Source organism: Drosophila yakuba, chromosome 2R (genome assembly GCF_016746365.2).
Source record: "Drosophila yakuba strain Tai18E2 chromosome 2R, Prin_Dyak_Tai18E2_2.1, whole genome shotgun sequence".
NCBI classification, from domain to species: domain Eukaryota; kingdom Metazoa; phylum Arthropoda; class Insecta; order Diptera; family Drosophilidae; genus Drosophila; species Drosophila yakuba.
Window position 1 is genome coordinate 22,007,880 of NC_052528.2, and position 21,827 is coordinate 22,029,706.

The 21,827-nt window shown below is 46.3% G+C and overlaps 4 protein-coding genes across 4 annotated transcripts in view; 1 reads left to right on the top strand and 3 right to left on the bottom strand.

The window, feature by feature from the left end:
- LOC6531836 (probable G-protein coupled receptor 158) overlaps positions 1-21,827 on the top strand; it is a 48,293-nt gene that overhangs the window by 23,649 nt on the left and 2,817 nt on the right. The window contains exons 4-13 of the mRNA XM_015196084.3: positions 6,814-6,988; positions 14,198-14,330; positions 14,592-14,735; positions 14,823-15,023; positions 16,779-16,847; positions 17,733-17,842; positions 17,905-18,119; positions 19,278-19,416; positions 19,531-19,636; positions 19,705-19,867. Of these exons, the coding sequence (XP_015051570.1) occupies positions 6,814-6,988; positions 14,198-14,330; positions 14,592-14,735; positions 14,823-15,023; positions 16,779-16,847; positions 17,733-17,842; positions 17,905-18,119; positions 19,278-19,416; positions 19,531-19,636; positions 19,705-19,867 (1,455 nt within the window). The remainder of the gene's footprint in view (positions 1-6,813; positions 6,989-14,197; positions 14,331-14,591; positions 14,736-14,822; positions 15,024-16,778; positions 16,848-17,732; positions 17,843-17,904; positions 18,120-19,277; positions 19,417-19,530; positions 19,637-19,704; positions 19,868-21,827) is intronic.
- Positions 2,681-4,614, bottom strand: LOC6531831 (odorant receptor 59b). Its single transcript, XM_002092582.4, has 3 exons — positions 3,745-4,614; positions 3,331-3,688; positions 2,681-3,263 (listed from the first exon to the last, which is right to left on the bottom strand). The coding sequence occupies exons 1-3, from the start codon at positions 4,566-4,568 to the stop codon at positions 3,195-3,197; spliced, it is 1,251 nt and encodes a 416-aa protein (XP_002092618.3). The 5' UTR covers positions 4,569-4,614; the 3' UTR covers positions 2,681-3,194.
- LOC6531832 (putative odorant receptor 59c) lies at positions 4,801-8,491 on the bottom strand. The gene is made up of 3 exons (XM_039372107.1): positions 8,443-8,491; positions 5,608-6,598; positions 4,801-5,558 (listed from the first exon to the last, which is right to left on the bottom strand). Exons 2-3 carry the CDS (start codon positions 6,381-6,383, stop codon positions 5,099-5,101), a joined length of 1,236 nt encoding a protein of 411 aa, XP_039228041.1. The 5' UTR covers positions 6,384-6,598; positions 8,443-8,491; the 3' UTR covers positions 4,801-5,098.
- On the bottom strand, positions 8,391-9,640 carry LOC6531834. Its single transcript, XM_002092585.4, has 2 exons — positions 8,966-9,640; positions 8,391-8,681 (listed from the first exon to the last, which is right to left on the bottom strand). The coding sequence occupies exons 1-2, from the start codon at positions 9,096-9,098 to the stop codon at positions 8,503-8,505; spliced, it is 312 nt and encodes a 103-aa protein (XP_002092621.1). The 5' UTR covers positions 9,099-9,640; the 3' UTR covers positions 8,391-8,502.

Below are 21,827 nucleotides of genomic sequence, written 5' to 3' on the forward strand. Positions count from 1 at the left end.
TTATCACGGCCAAGGGCCCGACAATGTCGCCTGACAGCGCAACAATTAAGCTATAATATATAGTAGAAACCGGAGTGGGTTCCCTTTAACTTGGCAACTCCACTTTAAATGGAAATTACCTGAACCCATGCACCAGTTCCGTTTGTAATTAGCTGGATTCCGTCTGCTCCGCCGAGCATCTAATCCATTCTCACGGCCTTCCGCATGACTGTCCGCATGATTGTCCGTATGGCTGTCCGCTAGGCTGTCCGTAAGCCTGTCCGTAAGCCTGTCCGTACTTGGCGGTGATGCGTGAAAGCTAATTTTATGCAAGACCCGCCACGATGGCTTCTTGTCAACGTCCTCAAAGCGCGGAATATACAACAGTCGCCCAGCTTTCCCTTTAAATCTGCAATATTTGAGGCGAAGCGATGGAAGGCATACTAATGAATTTTAATGATGTTGGCGTATCCCATACTACCCAGCCTACCCATCCTTGGCACTCACTTGTCCAACAGTTTGCATAACTTCGGCAAATGCACTCGACACGAGCGCGCCGCAACATTTCAAAATAATTTGCAAATTAAAGGTTACGGTTACGCCACGTCGCATAGCCAGCCGCATTCCCCATCAGCTGGCTTTCCCGTTTTCCCATTTTCCCCATTTTCCGGCTTGCGTGTGCAACGGTGGCATGCAAATTATTTGTTTGCTTGCCTACAACTAATACTAAATGCCGCGGTTGTGCCACTACATGGGCTTTTCTGTGCTTTACCGGCCTTTCCACTGAGCGAATTGGATTCCGAACTTTTGTCTCTATTCAAAGATACTACCTTGAAGAGTAAGGTAATTTTCCATTTTCATTTTTAGCACAGCAATTCCTATTGACAAAGGATGAACTGTGAATGGTTCTCCCTTAAATGCTGCGGATAGAAACACATAAAACAACACTCAATTTAAATGCATAGATTGCCGATTGTTTCTGCACTTTGAACATGCTGCACTGGCCTTTGACCCAGGCAATGCATAACCTTGAAGATAACGTTGTGAGTATTTTGCTCCGTGTGACCACACACACACACACACACATTTCTTCGCCCGTATCCGGAGATCCGGAAAACCGTAGTGGGCCGCAGGCTCAGGCCTGCAAATTGCATGGGCGAAATTGCACGAGATGCCGCTGAAATATGTGTATGTTACGTATACGCCGTGTGTTCGATCGTTTCCCCCCGCCCCTTGGCCTGACTTTGCCTGTGACACTCGCCCACTCAGCATGTCCTCCGTGGCCAAGGGAAAACAAATGGAATCGAAAGCAAACATTCCGCAGAACGGGTGGCAAATGTGGGTGGGCACATGGCCCATGCATACTAATGGCATTTTGGCACAGCCAAAAGCTGATTGCAGGCTGGCAGCCAACTATTTGCCATAGATAGATGGGATAGAAGTTCCACACTTGTTTGCAAATTGAAAAGACTGGCAGAAAAAAGCAAACTGGCGAAATTATATTTGTGACTCTAACAATAAGCGAGAGCGGTTCCTGTTTGACATCGGGTCATTTATCTAGCGCATAAACTTCTTTAAGCCCGGCCAAGTTTGATTTATGGGCTGCTGAATGTACTGCCCTTCGATGTGCTGCCAATTTGCATATTTGCATTGGCCTTTGCAAAGTTGCGGAGTTTGCCACTAGCAAATGTTTTACTTTGTAAAGGACATTAAGGACACTCGTGGAGTGCGGCCGTCATCACACCACAACCAATTTGCGGCCTATTCGAGCGCAATTAATTTGATTATTTGTTTGCGGTGCGCAAGGCAAATGTTTCTCCTTTTTATTTGCCGCCGAAAAAAGCCAATTCGCGAAGTGATTACATTTTCATTGCATAATTAATCATATTTTTTGCCAATCGCCGCCACATTGGCCATCGAAATGCACAATCAATTCGAATCGAGTGCTTTTAATAGCCATTTCAGCTGCAGCAAAATCACTTTAATGGTTGTTAAATTCGCAAAATGATTAATAATGTCGATTTGAGTGCACTTAATACAGTAATTTAGCCTAATTGCTCGTGGGAACGCAAATGTTTAGACAGGCTTGAAAAGTCATCAATCGATTGAGTGCGTGTAATGCCAATGATATATTTAATATGAGTATTTGCTTTATGCTCTTTGCTGTGCAAACATGAGCTGTAATTAGGCGAAAAAAGTGAATCAATCAATTGGAAAAATGTGCTTAACAGGTTGTAATTACTGAGAGAGCACTTTAATTTAGGTCAAGACTTTGCCAATTGCTACAATCCGCACTTGAAGCTGAAAATATTATTGAACCATGTTTTTGTTCTCATAAATGTTATTTGTTACATGCTGTACTTAAGTATTCGTAGATAAACCGCGAAATAAACTAAACTGAATATGAGTTTCTGACCGTTTCGTCTGTCCAGGAAGTTTGATAAGAGCAATGAAATAGGCGGACTCCTTCGAACTTGTTTGCCTCACCATTGTTGGTTGGTACTAAGGACGACATATTTGTAAATATGCCCGTGCGTCTAGTGCAAACACATATCAGGGTTCATCCATCTTGCCCCGACCAAACCACTTTACATGTTTATGTACTCCTGCGTGGAGCAGCATTCGTTTTGCGGGGATGTTGGGGGAGGGGGGATATGATGACGCGTGTGCGGCAAGTAAACCGCAAAAATATGTCATAATATTTGCTTTTGCCACAGTCTGGGGCGATTCGTTTTGTATTATTATATAGGAGTATACTCGTGCTCCGCCTTTTCGCCGGCTAGCAGTCACGTGTTTAACATAAAATTTAAATAAAAATCGCATACAATATGTAAACGGTTATATGTACTTCCTGTGGCTGCTCCTTCTCCTTCTCCGGCTCCAAATCTCCAACTCTCCATGGGATACACTCGTATTTGGCGAGCTTTGAGCCCATTTTCCCAGACTGCTTGTTGTTAGAATCGTCGACTCGTCTGGCTGTTGTAATTTCCGTCTGCTAACGCAATTTGCGAATTCAGTCTGACTGAATTCAGTCGCATCCTTTGGCCTGGCCATTACCATTTAGCAACTAAATCAGCCAAAATCTTGCCAGATAAGCCACAACATATACACATTTTATGCAAATCACGCTCATAAAGAATTCCTGGGGGGACACTTTTTTTTTTTGTGGCTCATGGGTGCGCAGGGTAATTTGGAATCATTTTTGTGAGCTAATTTTACTGGAACTGCTCGGCCAGATTCATTTGTCGCACTATCGTAATGATGCTGAAGGCGAACTTGGCCACCTAAAATAAGTCAAATGTGAAGGGTGAAGTTGGAAGGGAAGTTGGGCAGCGCCGAAGGAAACCTTACGCTTATGTTGCTGTTCATGGAGATGGGAAAGATGCCGCCGGCAATGAAGATTATCGGCTGCTGGACATGGTGCATGAAGTGGACCAGGGTGGCCTTGTAGCGTGGCTCGGCATCCACCCAGTTGGACTGGAAAATCTCGTTGGACAGGTCCTGGGCATCGTCGATCAGCATGTTGCAGGTGTAGCAGAAGGGGAACGTCTGCAGCAGTATGGTGATGACGAACAGGAGCGAGGCGACGCCCTTCCAGAAGTTCGAGAAGAAGAACACGTTGACCAGGGTCAGACCCAAAACGGAGCCAATCAGCGCGAATTGCACGAAGATGGTGCGGGATATCATGGGGCGAATCATGTCGCAGCACCTGAAACACACAGGTAATCACTTAGAAACCCAACAGATCCTCGAATATTCATTCACTTCAGTATGGTCTTGTGGTCGAGGACGCAGTTCACCAGATCCTGGTAGTTGTCCGCCTCACTGCGGTCGGGATTCATGCGCAAATTGCGCACATGATCCTTAAGGACCTCCATGTGAGCACGGAACATGATGGTGAACATCAGGGGATAGGTGTCGGATAGCTGGTCCTGCAGCACGGCAAAGGACATGGTGATGTACTCGAATATGGCCTGGATCCACAGGCTGCCCATGCCATCGCGCCAGTCGATGAAGGGATTGTAGACGGACCACGGAGGACGACCACTTAGGGCGTAGGACAGGAAAGTGGAGCCGGCGTAACCGCAGTAGATGAAGCTGTAGATCAGAAAGGCGTAGTTGCAGCGGGCCACCATGTTGTGGATCCTCTCGCGATCGCTGTCGTTGGCCAGTCGCTTGTCCAGGGAGTCCAGCAGGATCTCCGTCTTCCGCAGTCGCCAGAGGAAGAGGTAGGTGATGGTGGACTTCACCGAGGCGCCGTACACATTGATGCACACCTGCAGCGAGGTGAGGAACTCGCCGGGCGTGAAGTTCTTGAACTCCTGCACGTAGCTGATGATGAAGCCCACGGGCAGGTAGAACACCCCGAAGGCGAAGGGCACGCAGGTCCAGAAGAGGTACACGTACCGCAGGACACCCTCCTTGGGTGGAATCCACCCGATGAGCCACATGGCCCGGTACAGATATATGTTCCCCTGGCGGGACTGCACTTTCTCCGTCAGCGGAGCCGGTTTGATCAGCCTGAACACCGTCATCATGCCCACTGACCTGGTCGTAGCCAGCACCTGCACTTTATACCCGGATAACATACCCTCCCATGGAGCAGCTGCTCCATTCCCGTCCAACAGGCACGCCCCACCGATGGTCTGCGGTCTGTAATTAGACTTAATCAACGGCAGTCAGGTGTTAAGTATTTAAGGGGATTTATAATTGAGGTGCAAGCAGGCCTGTTAACTGTCAACCGGCTTAATAGTTAATTGTTGGCTGCCCTGGTTAATAAACCAATCAGCGAGGCCAATTGAATTGAACTCCCTTTAAAAGTTCAATTTAAACTGCTGTATTACGTCGAATGGTGTCATACTTTTAAATTATTGGTGTGAGTGTATACATTGAAATGATTACAGAAAAGTTACTTAAAAGGTAATGGGAATTCGGCGTATATTCATTCAGATTTCCACCCGGTTTCGCTCCTTATCACTACATGGCACTCAAGTGTGTAATCACTTCTGGAAAGCTGAGTGGATGTGTCAACACTACAAATACTACTTCACTACAGCGTGAAAGTGTGGGGGTGCAAATATTAGGTTAAGCGCTTTTCTTTGCAGTGCACTCCAAGGATCTAAGGATTTATATCGCCATTGCTCCTCTCACTGAAGAACTTCTCGCCCAGATTCATCTGGTTGACAATGGTGATGATGGTGAATGCAAACTTGGCCACGGCAATATTGCTCTGCACCGAAATGGGGAATATGGAGCCGGCGGTGAATTGAATGGGTTGCTGCGCCCGGTGCAGGAAATACAGAACCGCCGACTTGTAACGCCTCTCCGCGCTTATCCAGTTGGAGTGGAATAGGGCGTTGCTGACATGGACGGAGTCCTCGATCAGGTGCTCGCAGAGCATGCAGAACGGGAAGGACTCCGTGCAGATGGCCACGATGAAGGACACGTTCGCCATAATCGTCCAGATGGTGTTCGGAAAGAACAGGATGCTGATGGCCGCCAAGCCCAAGTCAATGCCGACGAGCATGAACTGGGCAAAGATGGTGATCGACAGGATGGGTCGAATGATTTGAGAGCACCTGAAAAGGTTCATCTATTGTAAAAAGAATAGCCAGAACATGAGCTTACTGTATGATGGTCCGATGATCCTGAATGCAGGCCACCAGCTGCTCACAGTTTTCCCTCTCACTGAGCTCCGCATCCTGGCGCAGATTAGCTATGCGATCGGTGAGAATAGCCAGATGGCAGCGGAACAAGGAGATAAACACAATGGCATAGGTATCGGATAGCAGCTCCTGCATGGTGCCAATGGAGACCACACAGTACTCCAGGATGGAGGCAATCCACAGCTGCCAACGGCCATCCTGCCAGTCCACAAATGGGTTGTACAGCTGCCAAGGAGCTTTGCCAGCGAAAACCGAAGTGAACAGATTGAGAAAGCAGAAGCCCAGGTACGTGGACAGAAACAGCATCACTATGAGGTTTGACCGCGTCACCATCTTATGAAAAATCCGACGTTGTGACGGCGTAACACATCTCTGGTCCAAGGACGAAATAAGTTCGTTCATCCGGCGGAAACGCCACATCTGGGAATAGGTTACGCACGTCTTGATCACATTCCCGATGCAGTTGATGACCACCTGCAGCGAGGTGAGGAACTCCGTCGGCGTGAATCTGTCGAAGTGCTTCACATAGGTGAGGCACAACCCGAGCGGCAGGTACACAATGCCCAGCCACATCGTGGTCAGAGTCCACAGGGCGTAGATCCATCGGAGCAGACCCTCCTTGGGCGGGGTCCAGCCCATGAACAGTGCGACGCGGTAAAAGTAGTCACTGGCATCCAGGGAGCTGACCTCCTGGTCAAGTGGCGCCGTTTGCAGGCGCTTGAAGAAGAACTTGCTCATCTTTCCCGGGGGGATTTGATACTTCTAGAGTGCAGATGCGCTTGAAGGGGTTTTTATATATGGCAGTATTGGCCCTTTTGATTTGCTTTTAATGTCGCGTCATTTTTGTTTTATTCATCACAGAAGTCCCGAGTCATCCAAGGCAACGTGTTTGCACTTATAAAGTCATTAGTCGCAGGATTGTCTTAGGCAACGCCAACAGTCAAGGTGAAGCACTTGGCGAAAGAAAGAGCTTAAGCTTTTACCTGTTACTTGAAAGCGGCAGTTTTTAAAGATTATTAAAGTTACCCTTGATTTCTCGCAGTGTACCCCACGGGGTGCACTGAATTGCGAGCTGCTGACAGCCATGAAAAGCCTATCGATTTCTGGGTCCTCTAATTACAGCTTGCATAATGGATAACGCTATTGAAATCCTTACGTATCCTTGCAGCCTTTCATCTCTACTCAAACCGCACGGAGGAGCGCATCGAGGACGACACGCTGGCCGTGAAATACGAGGACGGCAGATGGTCAAAACCATATTACGACTGCGGCGGTGGAAACATTTGGATGCTCACCTACACGGTGCCGTTCTTTGGGTATGAGAACGGCACTTACCACTTCAAGTGAGTATGGAAATCATGGCTTAATCAAACTATTGGTATATTCACGGGGTATCTATAAACCAAAACCACATATACTATGCATAGAAGAAAGAAAGAATAGTTGGGTTGCTATATAGATATATTGTTTTTCAAACTATCTGGCATAACCTTTGCCCACACATTCATTCACACATACCTCACACGAGGATTAACGATTCCTTTTCTGCTGGCAGTGCAATGGGCACAATGCACAAGTGCTGCAAGTACATGCACATGACGGATGCCGCCAGATGAGTATTTTATAAATAATTCGCAGCATGGGAAATTTGAAAGAAAAGTGCAATGGTGCGCTAAGTGCCAGCCGAGCAATGCAGCTTTTCCCAGCGAGCAGCCGCTGGCAGTCGCTGGCAGCGACAGGCGAATGGAAAGCCGGAAAAGTCGGGAAAACTGAGCGAGTGCCAGTTTTTGGCTTTTGTCTAGAGCGGACCGAGTAATTGAATTGCTGAATGGCTGCTCTTGGGCGCCCATTTCGGGCTTTTGGGCTAAGTTCCAGTGTGGCACGTGCAATGTGCCACCAACCGAGTTGAAGTTTTAGTACTTCGACTGACTGGCTGCACATTCCGCTCACGCACCGACCCAAAACAGAGTTCTTTGGTCGAAGCACAGCGGACTGAAAAACTTTCTTCGCTTTCAAGTATCTGGGCTTCGTTTTTGGCTTAAATAATTTTGCCCCATCTTTCATTTCTTTGAAATAGTTTCGTTATTCTCCTTGCTCAATGGCAACTTTTGCAATTGATTGATTTCGCGTTAAGAAAAGTTATAGTTGTCTGGTTTGGCAGAATTCGGAACGATCAACAAATCTAAAACTGATAAATAAAACAATTTTTCCATAGCTAAAACTATTGGTGCACCCAATAGCCACGAAGTGATCCACTAAAACGCTCTCTAGAATTAAAGTTGTGAAAGTAAATGCTAATGGCTGTCAGCCATCGCACTAATGACAGCTGTTAACTATGAAAACCCTTTCATACTTATGACAAAACACCGCACTGGAAGTAAGCGTGGCCGTGGGCAAAAGGGGCGTGGCAGTTGGGCCGCACTTCCACTCTACTTCATGCATAATTCGCAATAATCAATGGCCGGCAGCAGACAACAGCAAAGCAGCCAGCAGATTGCGAAAGCAAAAGCACAGCAAAAGCAAAAGCAGAGCAAAAGCAAAGCACATTTTGGCCAACAAACTATTTTCACTTAGTGGCCGAGTTAGTGTCTGCAGGGAGTGGCCAGGATTACGTGGCTTTTGTTTTTCGACCAACCGAAATTGCTTTTGACTGACTGCAGAAGGGTGGTTGCTTTGCCTGCTTGTTGTCTTGAAAGACATCGGGCATTTTCAGAGCAATGATTTAAAGTCATGGACTTAGACAGATTTACTGGAAAACCCAAACGAGTTTATTTACTTTTCTAAATGAACACTTTACCTGGTTTATTTCAACTGCATTTCGTTCGTTGTGCACTTCATTACCGCACTGCGAGTTGTGCTATTTGTTCAAGAAGAATATATCCTTGGTCTCGACCATCCGCTGCTCCACCGGAGTGGCGGTGGCCAAGCCCTCGGGATTTGGCTTATAGCAGTAGCAGGGATACACCAATCTGGTTTCATCCGAATCGGGAGTGGCTCCTGGCCGTGGAGTAGTTGTGAACCGCAGCCTCTGTTGCCCTACAAAACGCAATTATTATGTACATACATGTGCAAATGGTTGAATGTTTGATTTAATTATGGTTTAAGATGCCATTGTGCGCTATTCACTGGCATTAAAAATGATTTAATTGAAATGAATTTGGCTGCGGGCAGTTGAACAAGCGCACAAAACATGTTTTAATTAAATGCAATTTCTAGTGCTATTTGTTACACATTTTTTTAAATTCACTTTTAATTTATAACGCATTTACTCCTAATGACTCTGTGTTATTTATTTATTTATTAAATATATATGTGCTCACATAGCGACTGGTAGTACTGTTTGTGCCACCAGCTCAACTGCCGTTGTGGCGACTCGGAGCGAAATAAAGTGGCACCCGAGGTTGCAAGACCCAAAAGCAGTAGAGCCAAGATGTAGAGCCACTTGGAGACCATATCTGTTTGCTAATATTTCACCCAGTTTGCCGCCCCTTTCGGGACCTTGGCTAATGGCTTCCGTAATTATTGCAAGCACTTCACTTCGTTTCAAGTAAGCGTTTAAAATTTAATTACACACGCCTGCGAGAAAAGCGATGCTCCATGCCAGAGCTATTTGCACTGCAAGGTGGCAGGTGGCAGGTGGACTTTTCAAAATTTAATTAAAGCAATCAATTATAAAGTTGGCACCCTCACACATGCCTACTTAGTGTTCGATGACTTTCCACGCTCGATAAATTTCACACGCGCAGCCGTTGGGAAAATTCAGGGGGTCAGGGGTCAGAAGTCGCCGGATTCTGGCTTTGTGAGGCTGCTCCGGAAAGGAAGATGTCTGCCGCTGGCGGAAGCCCAGCAACTGCCTGCAATTAGTTGCAACATAAATTTGGCCGCCCAAGTGGACGGAGGCACTGTGGGTCGACCGGAAGATGTGGCGGTTGGCTGAAAATGGTCAGAAAGCGAAAAGAATTACTTTTTGTACTCCTAATTACCAATACTAACCAACCAAATCACTTTTTGACCGTCTGTGTTAAAATAATTTTTGGCAAAATTTTCGCATTTTTTGTAAGGGGTAGTAACATCATCAAAAATTGCAAAAGAATTTAAAAAAATAGCATTTTTTTTCGAAGACACAGTTTGATTGGAAATTTAATTACGAACTCAACAGGTATGACATTTCACTATTGCGAATGCTGTGATCAAAATACTGATAATTATTTACGCAAAAAAACGGAAAATCGATTTTCGTAAGCGTAATAGCACGCTAGTCCAAATAAACAATTTCGTTAAATAAAAAAAAATTAAAAAAACACCATTTTTATTTATTTGTCAAAAGTTTAGCTAAATATATAAACAAAAGCACATCGCCCGCTTGGCCCACTGTAGCGGTCGTGCTGAATTAATGTGAAATGTTAAAAGTTCGTTAGTTCATTCTAGTTTGCACCGCGTGTCAGCTGCACATTGCGAATGGTTAGCCTGGTCGGATAGAATGCGATGCAGTCGGGCAGCAGGAGGACGTCAAACAAAGCTCATTTGTTTCAGCGGCTTACGGCGGGCAACTGCGGGGCAGGAAGACCAAAGTTGAGCTGTAGCTCCGGGCAAAGTGGGCTTCTCCGCCTGCTGCCGGAGTCGTTGGGACGCCGCACTCGTGACCATCCATGTCCGTGTCCGGCTCGTGTTAATAATGTGCTGCTATCAGTTTCACATTAGTTGGCGAAATTAATTTGTTTACGTTGCGGCGGAAGCGAGGAGCACGAAAAATAAAGGAACACTAAGCGAGGAGCGTGGCGGAAACTTGCTAATTAATTTAATTTGCTATGCGGTGTGTGTAGCTGGCTCATTTTTCTTAATTGCATGAAATATGCAGGCTCGTCGCCGGAAAAGCCAGAAACGCCAGAAGAAAGGCAGAAAAGCCAAGCGAAGCCGAACAATAAGTATCCACATTAAGTTAGAGTTAATTTTATTATAAATTATTTGGCCAAACGCGCGCTAAAAGGCACAAATCACATTAGGCGCCCGCTGCGAAAGGACACGAGAGTCCTGCCACCAAGGACCTCCTGCTGGGGCAATAATTTTATTTGATTTCATTTAAGTTTCGCTTAGCGCTCACAACTCTGCGGGCGCCGACAAAGTTTCAATATTAAACAGGGCCAACGGGCAAACGGGCGGCAACGAATGGCTACGAATGTGGTCTGTAATCCCAGCATTGTATTTACTTGACTTATGCTGCAATATGGCTCAAACACCAACCACCTCCTTACCCATCCTACACACCCGTTTCTTGGGGACTCAGCATAATGATGCAAACGGAAACGGAAATATCAAATATCAGGCAATAAGCCAGCCTTTGTAAGTCGGCAGCAGGCACTGAATGTGTGCTTGATTATGGATTTGCATGTGCAACCCACTTCCACAGTTCCACAGTTCCAGAGAGCCAAGATCTGCATAGCCAGGTACAATTTGTTGGCTTTAATGTGGCCTCGCTTTAAGCCAAATTTCCACGCCTCTCGTGCGCCCAAAAATGGTTTGACATCCATTTCGGTAGCCTGTCATCGGGCCGTATTTTAAATTAGTTTGTAAATGAAGGCCGCCTAGCTGGCTGGCAAATATGGCAGATTAAGAGCTTTGCTCAGAGCTGTCAGCATGTCCATTTTCCGGCCAGTCGACAGAAACGCTTCAAAGTCAAAAAGCGATTGCAGATTTGCTAATTGAAAAACATGGTGGTAAATTGAAGTAATCACCACACAAAACCCCAAGTGGAAACTGAAAGTATAGAAGCTTATTTACCAACCACAAGTGAAGAAAGGAAAAAGTGATAGAAAGTTTAAACAAAAAGGTAATATGTAGGATAATAGTTCTGTTTACATTTAGTTTAAATAGTACTTCTAACTGAAAACTTCTTGATTTGGAAGAAGCATTTTTGAAGTAGCAATCTGCCAGCACTGATGCCGCCAACAGACCATGTGCTCACTTTGCCAGCGAGGTGCAAACTACAAACCTGATTATGTGCATTAGCAGCCACGACCGAAAATTGGGCACGCATGGCGTATACGTAATGTGTCGCTGGTACAGCAGATGAGTTGTTTACAAACAGGCAACAAAACGGGATGCGTAATGGTGGATAGGTTTGGTTGGTGATGGTGCTGGCTTTAGCTTTGGCTTGGCTGCTTGTGATGGTACATCGTATTACGTTCGTAGCAATAAAGTTGATGCCATATTTTGGTTACGCGGCTCTGAACACCACCATCTTTATGAACTCTCAAATGGAGCAACCAGGGAACACTGCTGTCGCCAGTTTTAAATAGCTGGCACGTGCATGTATGGCGGGTATTAGGATGTTGGATATATATTACGGAAGGGAATAGGGAGAATAGGGAGAATACGGGCGAATCCCGGCAAGAAAAGCTCTACAGATGCATTTCACTTACTCACGTAGTGCGTGTTTGTTGCACGTGCTCCGCATCGCAAGTTGCACTCCTCCGAATCCCTAATCCAGGGCCAAAAGTGCTGTGATTTCATGTTATCCCAACCTTAAAGTGCACTCCAAGCAGGATTTAATCAAAACCCATTACATGATGTACCAATTTAAGTCAATATGCTAGCAAAATGTCACAGTTAATTTGAATTCAACAGGCCAGACCAAAGCCATTAGTAAATTTCGGCCTCAGACGATTTTGGGCCATGTCGATTATGGCTCATTTGTAGGCATTGGGCCGAGTTCTTCGAAAAGGCGTTTGTCATATAAATCAAGTATCCGCCAGATAGGCAAACATTGTCACATCGCCAGGCATCGGGCAACAGCCCAAGGCGCAAACTAATAAATCAATAAGACACACACACGTATATCTATTTCTATTCCTATATGTATATCTATGTATTTATTTGCGGCACGGAAACGGGACAAACTCGTTCGGTCGGCTCAATCAGCTTATTTTCTAATATCCGTTTACAAATTATCTTCAAAAACTGTCAACAACAAAGCCAGACAGACAAAGGGCGACGGCATGAGTAGGGAAAATGAAACCACAGCAAATAAATGGCATTGGGCAAAGGCAAATAAGAAATGTGGAATAACACACAGGCATACGGACACACAACACACATCCATCCGAACTTGGTCCAAAAAGGACGAGGAAAACTGGCCAGTTGCAGGACACAAAGGCGTTGGGATCAACTGCCTGGGAATTAACATAATCATTACGATAATGTAATATGGCCATTGTGCAGCCAGTCCCGCCGCTGTGCATTTCCCAGTGGTCCCTTTTCCCGAATTTCGCAATCAATAAGTTGTCAGAAACAATCAAATAAATACAAACTGATATGTCAATATTAACTGACAGCACGGCACTCCGATCCCGGCCATTCGAATCCCATCCATACCCCATCCCTGGGCCACCGGATATGGCCGGGACAAACACATTATGGCCAACGGTGGGTGGCCTTCGAAGAAAGTCGGGTTATTGAAAAGAAAACGAGAACGAAAGTTCATGTGAAACTTTTCTCTTTGAAGCAACGAAATGGAAATCACCCTTCCCGAAAAGCCGCCCTTCTCAAAAATTGGGCTCCATTATATTTTTCAATTTAAAAGTGAGCTTGTGCAGGTTTCTATGTTACGAGCAGGCATTCGAGTTTATTTTGCTTCGGTCCTCAAAAGATTTATGTTTTTTTTAAACAAAGATAAAACTAGCAAGCATGTTAACTTTCCCAGAGAGAAAGTCTTACATCAATTGAATGGCCACACATTCAAGTGCAGACATAGTGCACTTTTGCCGCAACATTAAATGTTCAATTTCTATTTCATTGAAAACTTATAAGAAATTCCTGTAACTTTAAAACCCCTGAAGAGAAATGCCGCAAGAAAACTTTCTCCAGCGGGAGAAAGGACACAGCTCCGGCGTGAAAATGCGGACGAGTAGGCAGGCCGAGATTATGCGTAAAACTCTACATGTGTTCCGGCCGGGAGCCTCCAGCTGCCTCCTGCCAGGATTCTGCTTAGGTATGCGTGTAATTGGGTGGCTGCCCATTGCCGAGGGCGACCTTTGCGGAGGCATATAGGAGGCAGGATATGGCAGGATCCCAACTACTGGCGAGGGGTCGACGGCTTAGTGCACCCTTTTCATGGCTTTATGTCTTTGTAAAACGACAAGGCCAACCCATTCCCATGGCCATAGCCGTCAAGGACAGCAAGAAAATAATTTTCTGCTATTTTTTCCGGACTTCGGGAGCCCGGAACCAAACACGCATGTTCTTTTATCGTTTTGTGCAAAATCCAAAACCAAAACCCAAACACCCAACCCAGCATCTACTGAGCCCTAGACATATGCACAATCAGAGCGGGAATTTATTGTTTGTTATCGCTGGCCAACTGGACACCATGGACGACCATGGAAGACCATGTCCATAAATATCGGCCGCTGTCGGTACACCGTTCTTATTGAATCCAGTTATAAATGGCGCCATTTGGCTTAAGTGGCGCCCAGTCGATTGTTAAGCTGACAAATTAATAACATAAACTCTTAACGCCTTCTGCTGACTCCACGCTTTCTCTATCCTACCCGCAGGGGCACATCTGGCATCGATATCGACTTGCGCCGCGTGGACATCGACCAGTGTCCGCAGCGCCACACGCCGGGCACCAAGCGACCGCTGAACATCTTCGCCGGCACGGACAAGTGCAAGCAGCGCACCACCATGGTGAGAGTCCGTCGGGCTACACAGAGAGAAATGGGAGCTCTTCAGATTTCATTTTCAATGCAAAACACGTTCCAACTCAATGTGAATTTTGATGAGCCACCTTAAAAGTGAAATCTCATTACCACTTTGATGCGATTGCTAGGAACACTTAAATTCCCAAGAGATAATTTTATTGGCATATTTACGTAGCATATTTATATTTACTGTGTAGACACCCGAATTCTTCGCAGTCAGCACTTAATTTTCATTTCCATTCCCCAGTGCGAGGCCATCATGGGATTGGGCTTCCGGCGCGGCTCCTACAAATGTCTGTGCCGCAAGGGATTCTACTTCCCGGACATCGTCTCCCAGCACAAGTTCTTCAACGGCAGCCTGCTGGAGGAGGAGTACGAGAAGCTGATGCTGGTAAGTCAGTCGTATGCCGGTGGCGAATGGGAAGTGCCACGCCAAGTGGCCGCCGTAAGAGTCTTATTCTCATTAAATATGTATTAGGGCAAGAACTCCACGTACAACAGCAACAGCGAGTACGAGTGCCTGCCCTGCGCCGAGGGCTGTGACTCCTGCGAGGACTCCTCGCCCTGCATCGCCGCCCTCAACTGGCCAATGCGCACCAGCATCCTGGCGCTGGCCTGCATCGTCATTGGCCTCCTGCCCCCGGCCGCCTGGTTCACCTTTCGCTACCAGCAGGTTAAGGTGAGTGGAGGCCCCCGGAGCTCAAAGCCGGAGTAGCATCTTAGATCTGCTCTAAGTAGGATATCTGTGGGCCGCCAGCAGGTGCAAGCCAAGATGTGCCTGATTTCATATCAACAGATTTCCCAGTTTCAATTAGCTTTTAAGTTCCTTTTAAAGTTGTCTCAAGACTTCAAGACACTCTTTTAAGTGCTTAAAGAAGTGGATTTATTCGCTTTATGCCTTTAAAGAAGATTTAATGTATTCTCTCTGCTTGTTTGCAATTTAATTCATTTCACTTTGGCATCTGCAAACGCAATCTGATGCTCAACTAATTGGTCAGCAAAATGAGAATTTCCCGACGAGGTGAAAGCATTCTAATCTGCTTGCAAAAACTTACAAGCTACCAGCTACAAGCTACCAGCTACAAAGCTCCTTACCAAGTCACAGTTGTGGAATTGAAAGCCTTGCTGAATCTTTCAAAATCCGCACCAAATTGTAAAGCCATTACAATGGCATTATCCCCGGCCAGTCGGAAACGCTCCATCCATATTTTATTTTCACTTGCTTACTGTGTTGTTGCGACTATCGGTGCGCACTGTCAAATAGCGCTGATCCCGAGCGGGGCAACCTAAGCTGCTGTCATCATTCAGCCGCTAAGCGGCTTACCATTGTTAGAATCGAGTTAATTTCGTACGTGCAGCATGGTCAGGATGGTCAGGATGGTCAGGATGTCGGGCATCCTGGCAGCTAGCAGCCAGCAGTCAGCAGACCGATGACAGGCGGCAACAGGCCAACAAGGCAACCAGTCAACAGGACAGCGGATATTGTCGCGCATAAGCGGAAGTGCAAACATTCGCACAGCCCACCACGCCCACATCCTGCTGCTTCCTGTCACCCACAGTGGGCGGGAGTAAGAGTAGAAGTAGGAGCAGGAGCAGGTCCTGGCCCTCGACCTCCACTCGAGTGTCGTTCGGTCACTCATTAGACCAGAGAACAAGTCCAGCTGCCGGCGTCCAATTGTCTGTGCCGTTCGGATTTCAGCTACTCGCATTTTTCTGCTCCACAGCGGATGTAATATATATGCACTGAAAACAATCTCCTAGATAAGACGAGGTAAACGTTGTTTATTCTCCAATATATGAAAGTGCATCATAAGCTGCTGAGTTTATGCTCCTTCCTTATGTCCCTTATTCATTCTTGAACTATATTCATATTCATTTTTTGTACCCAGTGAATACTTGTTGGGTGCGGCAAGTGAGTTATTCTGTTCCCTTGTCGCAGTCTGACATTTGTGTGCTGTCTGTCCGCCAGCTCCACATCCCCACATCCTCCATCTCACCATCACCATCCACATCGTGAATCCCCTTGCCCATCTCCATCTCGAATCCCCTTGCCCATTCCCACATCCCAGTCCGTTCCACTTGTCCGCCTCCCAAGGCAACTAGCCAACTAAACTGTTTTCATTCGTAATGCGATTCTGTCGCATTTGTGTCTCCGGGGAAGGACTTCCCGATGGGCGCGAGTTGGTGTGTGTGTGAGTGTGTGTGTGTGTGCCCAAACTAATTAAATGGCGCTAAACATGCCGCCCGACATCCAACATCCCACATCCCCCATTCGACATGCGACATCCTGCCAAGTGCGGGTCCAAGTTGGAGACATCGGGTCCTGCGGAGATTTCCTTGCGTCCTTGGGCAATCGTGCGGATTAAACGATTTCAATTTAAATTTGCAAACTTTCTGCCAGCGAGTACTTAATTGGAAATGTCCTGTTTTCCAGGTGGTGAGGGCCGCCAGTCCGGCTTTGTTGCGGGTCATCGCCTTGGGAGCATTCTTCATTTACTGCACGGTAAGTAATTGATGGCGTTTTCCATTAGTCAATCGACTGCATACTCACAATAATTTAGCAATTCAGTTTCGTTTGCAAACGCTCGCTTTCACTGCAATCCGAATTAATTAGGAGTCAATAAATGCATTCGCTCTATTCGCAAGCCGATTTGAAACACTTTCCGGGGGAAAATTTAAACAGCTTTTGTTGAATATTAGTACAATATTACAACTTAATGGAGCCATTCGGCACTCGAAGCCATAAATAGCCACGAAATTTGCATTCGGTGAAAAATGAGATAGAAAAGCGTTCGGCAAACAGACCACTTCAACCCAAAGCCCATCGATTTCGATTTCTACACAATTTAATTTGATTGATTTATGGCCGGCGAAGGCAACTAATGGCATGCCGGCCAAATAAACAACTTTAAGCGGCAGTTCATCGAACATCCTGCGAGTGGCTGTCCCAGCATTTATTTATGTGTGCCATGAGTAGCTCTTGACGACCACACAAAGGCCCAAAATCAGGATCAGGATGAGGTTGAGAACAAGGACGAAGACGAGTCTGAGGGCCAGGAAGAGGGTGGCTGTCGGCACAGTTTGCTTTATGATTTTTTAATATGTGCAAGGCGTGAAGATAGCCGAAAATAGAAGCCAATATAGATCCCCCAAATAACCTATTGTCCTGATAGCCCGCTTCATCAAAGTTGGCCTATTGTCACGCTGGCTTGGTGGCTGGATTTTGAGTTTGGGGGTCTTTGTAAACCGCCACTTGAATGACAAACGCTAGCTTGCACTTGTGTTTTTAAAAATCATGCGGAAAAGTACGGCGAAATTATTGATTTCCTGGGTTTCTTAGGCAGAAGACAATGATTTAAGCCAATGTATCCCTGTTTTTTTCCCGCAGAACATTGTGATGTATCCGAATCCGAACCTGTACACCTGCACCGCGCGCATTTGGCTGCGTGAGATTGGCTTCTCCCTGACCTACGGGGCTCTGATGCTGAAGACCTGGCGGTAAGGATACGCAATCCCCTCTTTTGTATTTTCCAGTAACCTCTGGGTTATCCCGACCGCAGGATATCGGTGATTTTCCGAGTTCGCTCTGCGAAGGCTGTGAAAATCACGGATGCCGCCCTGCTCAAGCGACTGGGCATCATCTGCGGAGCCATCGGAACTTGCCTGCTGGTCAGGACGCTCGTCTCACCGCCGGACGTGGTGGTGGGCCGCACCGCCGACGACCTGAAGGCGTTCCTCTGCAAGACCGACTGGTGGGACTACACATTCACCTCGAGTAAGTTGGGAATACCTAAAAGAACTTGGCTCAAACTATGTTGCTTTGCCATCGCAAATGCCACTTAAAGCGGGCTCTGTTGCCTGCAAATGGAAACCAGCCACTAGGTTCTTATAACACATATGCATGGGTGCAAAAAATTAAAAGCCAGAGAAGCAATGGAAAATGCGAACTGAAAAGTGCAGCAGCATGACATCGTTGTCTGGCCAACCGGCACAGTGGGTCGAACACCTGCTGCTCTTGTCAGCTCTGCACCCACATCAATATTTCCCCATATTTTTTGGGGAGCTTCGAAACTCACTTGTCCTGCTTTCAGCAGTCAAATGGCTGAAGTGGACGAGTTTCTAGAGAAATTTAAAATCAGCAGTTAAACACTTTTTAATTTATGGTTGTGTGAGTAACTTGGTTGTCATGCTATCGACTAGGGGGAATGATATATACCCTCCTTTCTCAATTTAAGGTACATATTTCAGTAGTAATAAACTTCGTTTAAAATGGGTTTTCTTGCTAACGCAAATTCGTGACTTTCGGCTGCAATAAGGTCCACCCTAAAGCGCACAAAAGTGATTTTTCCGTTAACCAAACGACTGGCGTCCCAGATCCGTGGCAAATGTTGAGTTGAAGCTGCGCAGGAGCGGATTTGCTGGATATAACTGCGTTCCACTTGCCAGGGCGCTTAATTAAAAAAGTTCAGAAAGGACCCGGAGTGCTTCTATCTGCATCTGTGCATCTGTGCAACTGTGCAACTGTGCAACTGCTCTTTTTTGTGCCACACACGCACAGCAATTATCGCCGCTTCTCGCGTTCATCACGCACTTTGGCAGCAGCCAGCTGCTAAGTAACTTCATTTGACTTGGCTACACGCCAAAGCTCGTATTACATTTATAATTGCATGTTGAACAGTTGTCCAAAAAACAAAAAAAACACAAAAAAAAAACTACTTTGGCATTTCCATAGTTGCGGCCAATAGAAAGCGAAGCCCGGCAGCCCTGAAAATGTATATTCACTCATTTCACATCTAATGATATTCGCGTTCAGCTGTTTTGCGGTTTTGGTAATTAAACTTCAAAGTGAAGCTGGGGCAGCCGGCAAAGTGCACACTGGACCTAATCCCTTTGCTTCGTTTCCGTTTCCCTTTCCGTCCATTTCCACTTCCAGTGGAGGTCCTGTTCCTGGCCTGGGGCGTCCGCCTGTGCATCATGGTGCGGAAGGCGCCGTCGGAGTTCAACGAGAGCCGCTTCATATCGATGGCCATCTACAACGAGTTCCTGCTCACCTGCTTCCTCAACGTGTCCATGTGAGTAGTGGCAACAGATATACTCAGTTATATGAAGATATTAGCTCAGATTTCCCGACTGCAGCCAATCTGTACTAATTGAAACATCTATTTGATTTACTACTCCACATCCAGGCTCTTCCTGCAGTCGCCGGCGAATCCGGACCTGCTGTACATCATCTTCTTCTGCCACACCCAGCTGACGGTGACCCTGCTCCTGGCCCTCATCTTCGGCAGCAAGGTGAGTTGCGGAGTCCCAGACCCACTGTTCCGGCCCATCTGTGATACCAGATCCCCACTTTGACGCAGGTGTACATCGTGCTGCGCAGCGGCAAGTCGCACCAGGAGAACATCGGCATGGGCACCAAGGCGTCGGGGGCCAAATTCAATTTTCGTCCCCAGGTGCGCACCTTCGCCAATCCCAGCTCGGTGACCACCTCCACGGCCCCGGTGGCGGCCACCACGTCAGCAGGTGAGTCCTTAAGAGTGCTGTGTAGTGGATTGGAGTGGAGTGAATTGGAGTGCGATAGCGGCCAATTGGGCCATTTGTCCTAATGGTCCCTGCGTATCGACGCTTATGACAAACGACAGTGTCCACTTGACAAACGATCTGCGGAGGGGGAGCAGTGTACTCCGGTGCACAGAAAGAAAATCAAAGTTGCTTCTTGCCATTTAATTCTTGCCAATTTAATTCCTTTGCATTCCACGTTTCCTCATCATTTATGAAAATGGGATTCTGCAAGTAAACTTTTGCTTTAGTTATTTATAACTTTATTCATGCAACTGCATCTTTTTGCCGCAGTGTAGCGTCGATAAAGTCTTCTCCCGCGCTGACGGTTATTTATGGCGTATTATTTGGCAAATTAAAAAATGAGCGGGACAGGCGGCGTCAGGGGCACGCTTATCGGAGCTGTCTAGACATGAGCCATGCCACATCCAGTTGACAGCCTGGGATGCTGATTTATGGAGCTTCTCCAGAGCAATCTTGGCTGCGGTTAACCCGCGATTCATGTGTGTGTGTGTGGGTGTGTGTGTGTGGCAGTGTGTTCGTGTTCCCACGGAAGGAAACAGCTCCGGAGCACAAAACTTCCGCCAAGTTGCCGCCGACGCCATATTTGTTTACCGCTTCGCTGGCTTTGATGTATAAACAACTATGCGAACTCCCCTGGGTGCTTGGCATCCACGAACACACACATACACCCATGAGGCTGCCAAGCAGACCAGCCATTCCCACCCAGAGGTGGACTCACGTTCCTGGCCGCCGGGGGAATTTCCATTTGCATGGGAAAAACTTTGGGGCCGTGAGGAGTCTGTAATTGAACTACGATATTGCACGGATGCCACGGCAACGCAGTCAATAACTTTTGATTAGAAATTAAATTCTAACCTGAAGCTACTAAGTTCTCCAAAAACGCTCAATACCAAGTGCATTGCGAATATACACGAATATTGGAAGATTCGTGGCAAGTGAGACCAGCACCACTTTTAATTGGAAAAAGTTTAAATAAACATTATTATTGCGTTTGCTTATCAACGTATGTTTTCGCTTATTACTTGCCCAATTGAATAGTGAATTTGTGAGTTTATGGCTTGAATAAATATTTAAAAGAAGCTCTGAGATTTATTATTCCATTTAGAAGCTTAATGAAAAAGATCCATGTTTATATTTGAGCTGCATAAATTAATGCACATCCTGGCATAAACTGGAATTTAATCTTAATGGCAGGGGAAAAAAATTAGAAGACTCTCGTTGGTAATTTCAGGAGTTGGCTCCTTTTGGCCATTATACCATTTGGGCAGCCATTGTTATCGCAATGTTGACTATTCGGTTTGATGGCGAACCTTTTTAATTCGAGGAGTTTATTGCCAGGGAGCCTCGCTTTATGTTTTAATGCTTTATAGGCTCTCAGTCCGGCGAAGAGGTTTTTATTTAATTTTTTATTACTCGCATTTCTATTTTGACACAAAACGTAGCGCATTTTTGTGGCTGCGTAAATTGTGCGTTAAATTTACATTTTTTTTTTTTTTTGTGTTCGGGCCGCTCGGCCTTGCTGCTGCTTTTTGCTGGGCGTGTTTTTAAGCGGCTCTCAATTTGCATATTTAAATTGAACAATCACAAAGTAGCAAACACTCAACCGTCTACCCACAAACACACACACACCCACACACACATATGCGCGCTGTATCTGTGTGGCGAATTTAAAATAACTCGCGAGCGCAAAAGGAATATCGTGTTGCATACTAAGAGGGGCACACATAATAAATTCAATTTTGGCCAACGTCGACTGCTCCGCTCGCTTAATTTCCCAGCCATAAATCTAAATTCATCGGACAGTGGGAACAAAAAAACGTCTGCTTTTAATACACTTAACGAAAAGAAGGGTCACAAAACCAGTTGAAATCCCTCGTCCTACGGTTGAAATTCTGTTTGT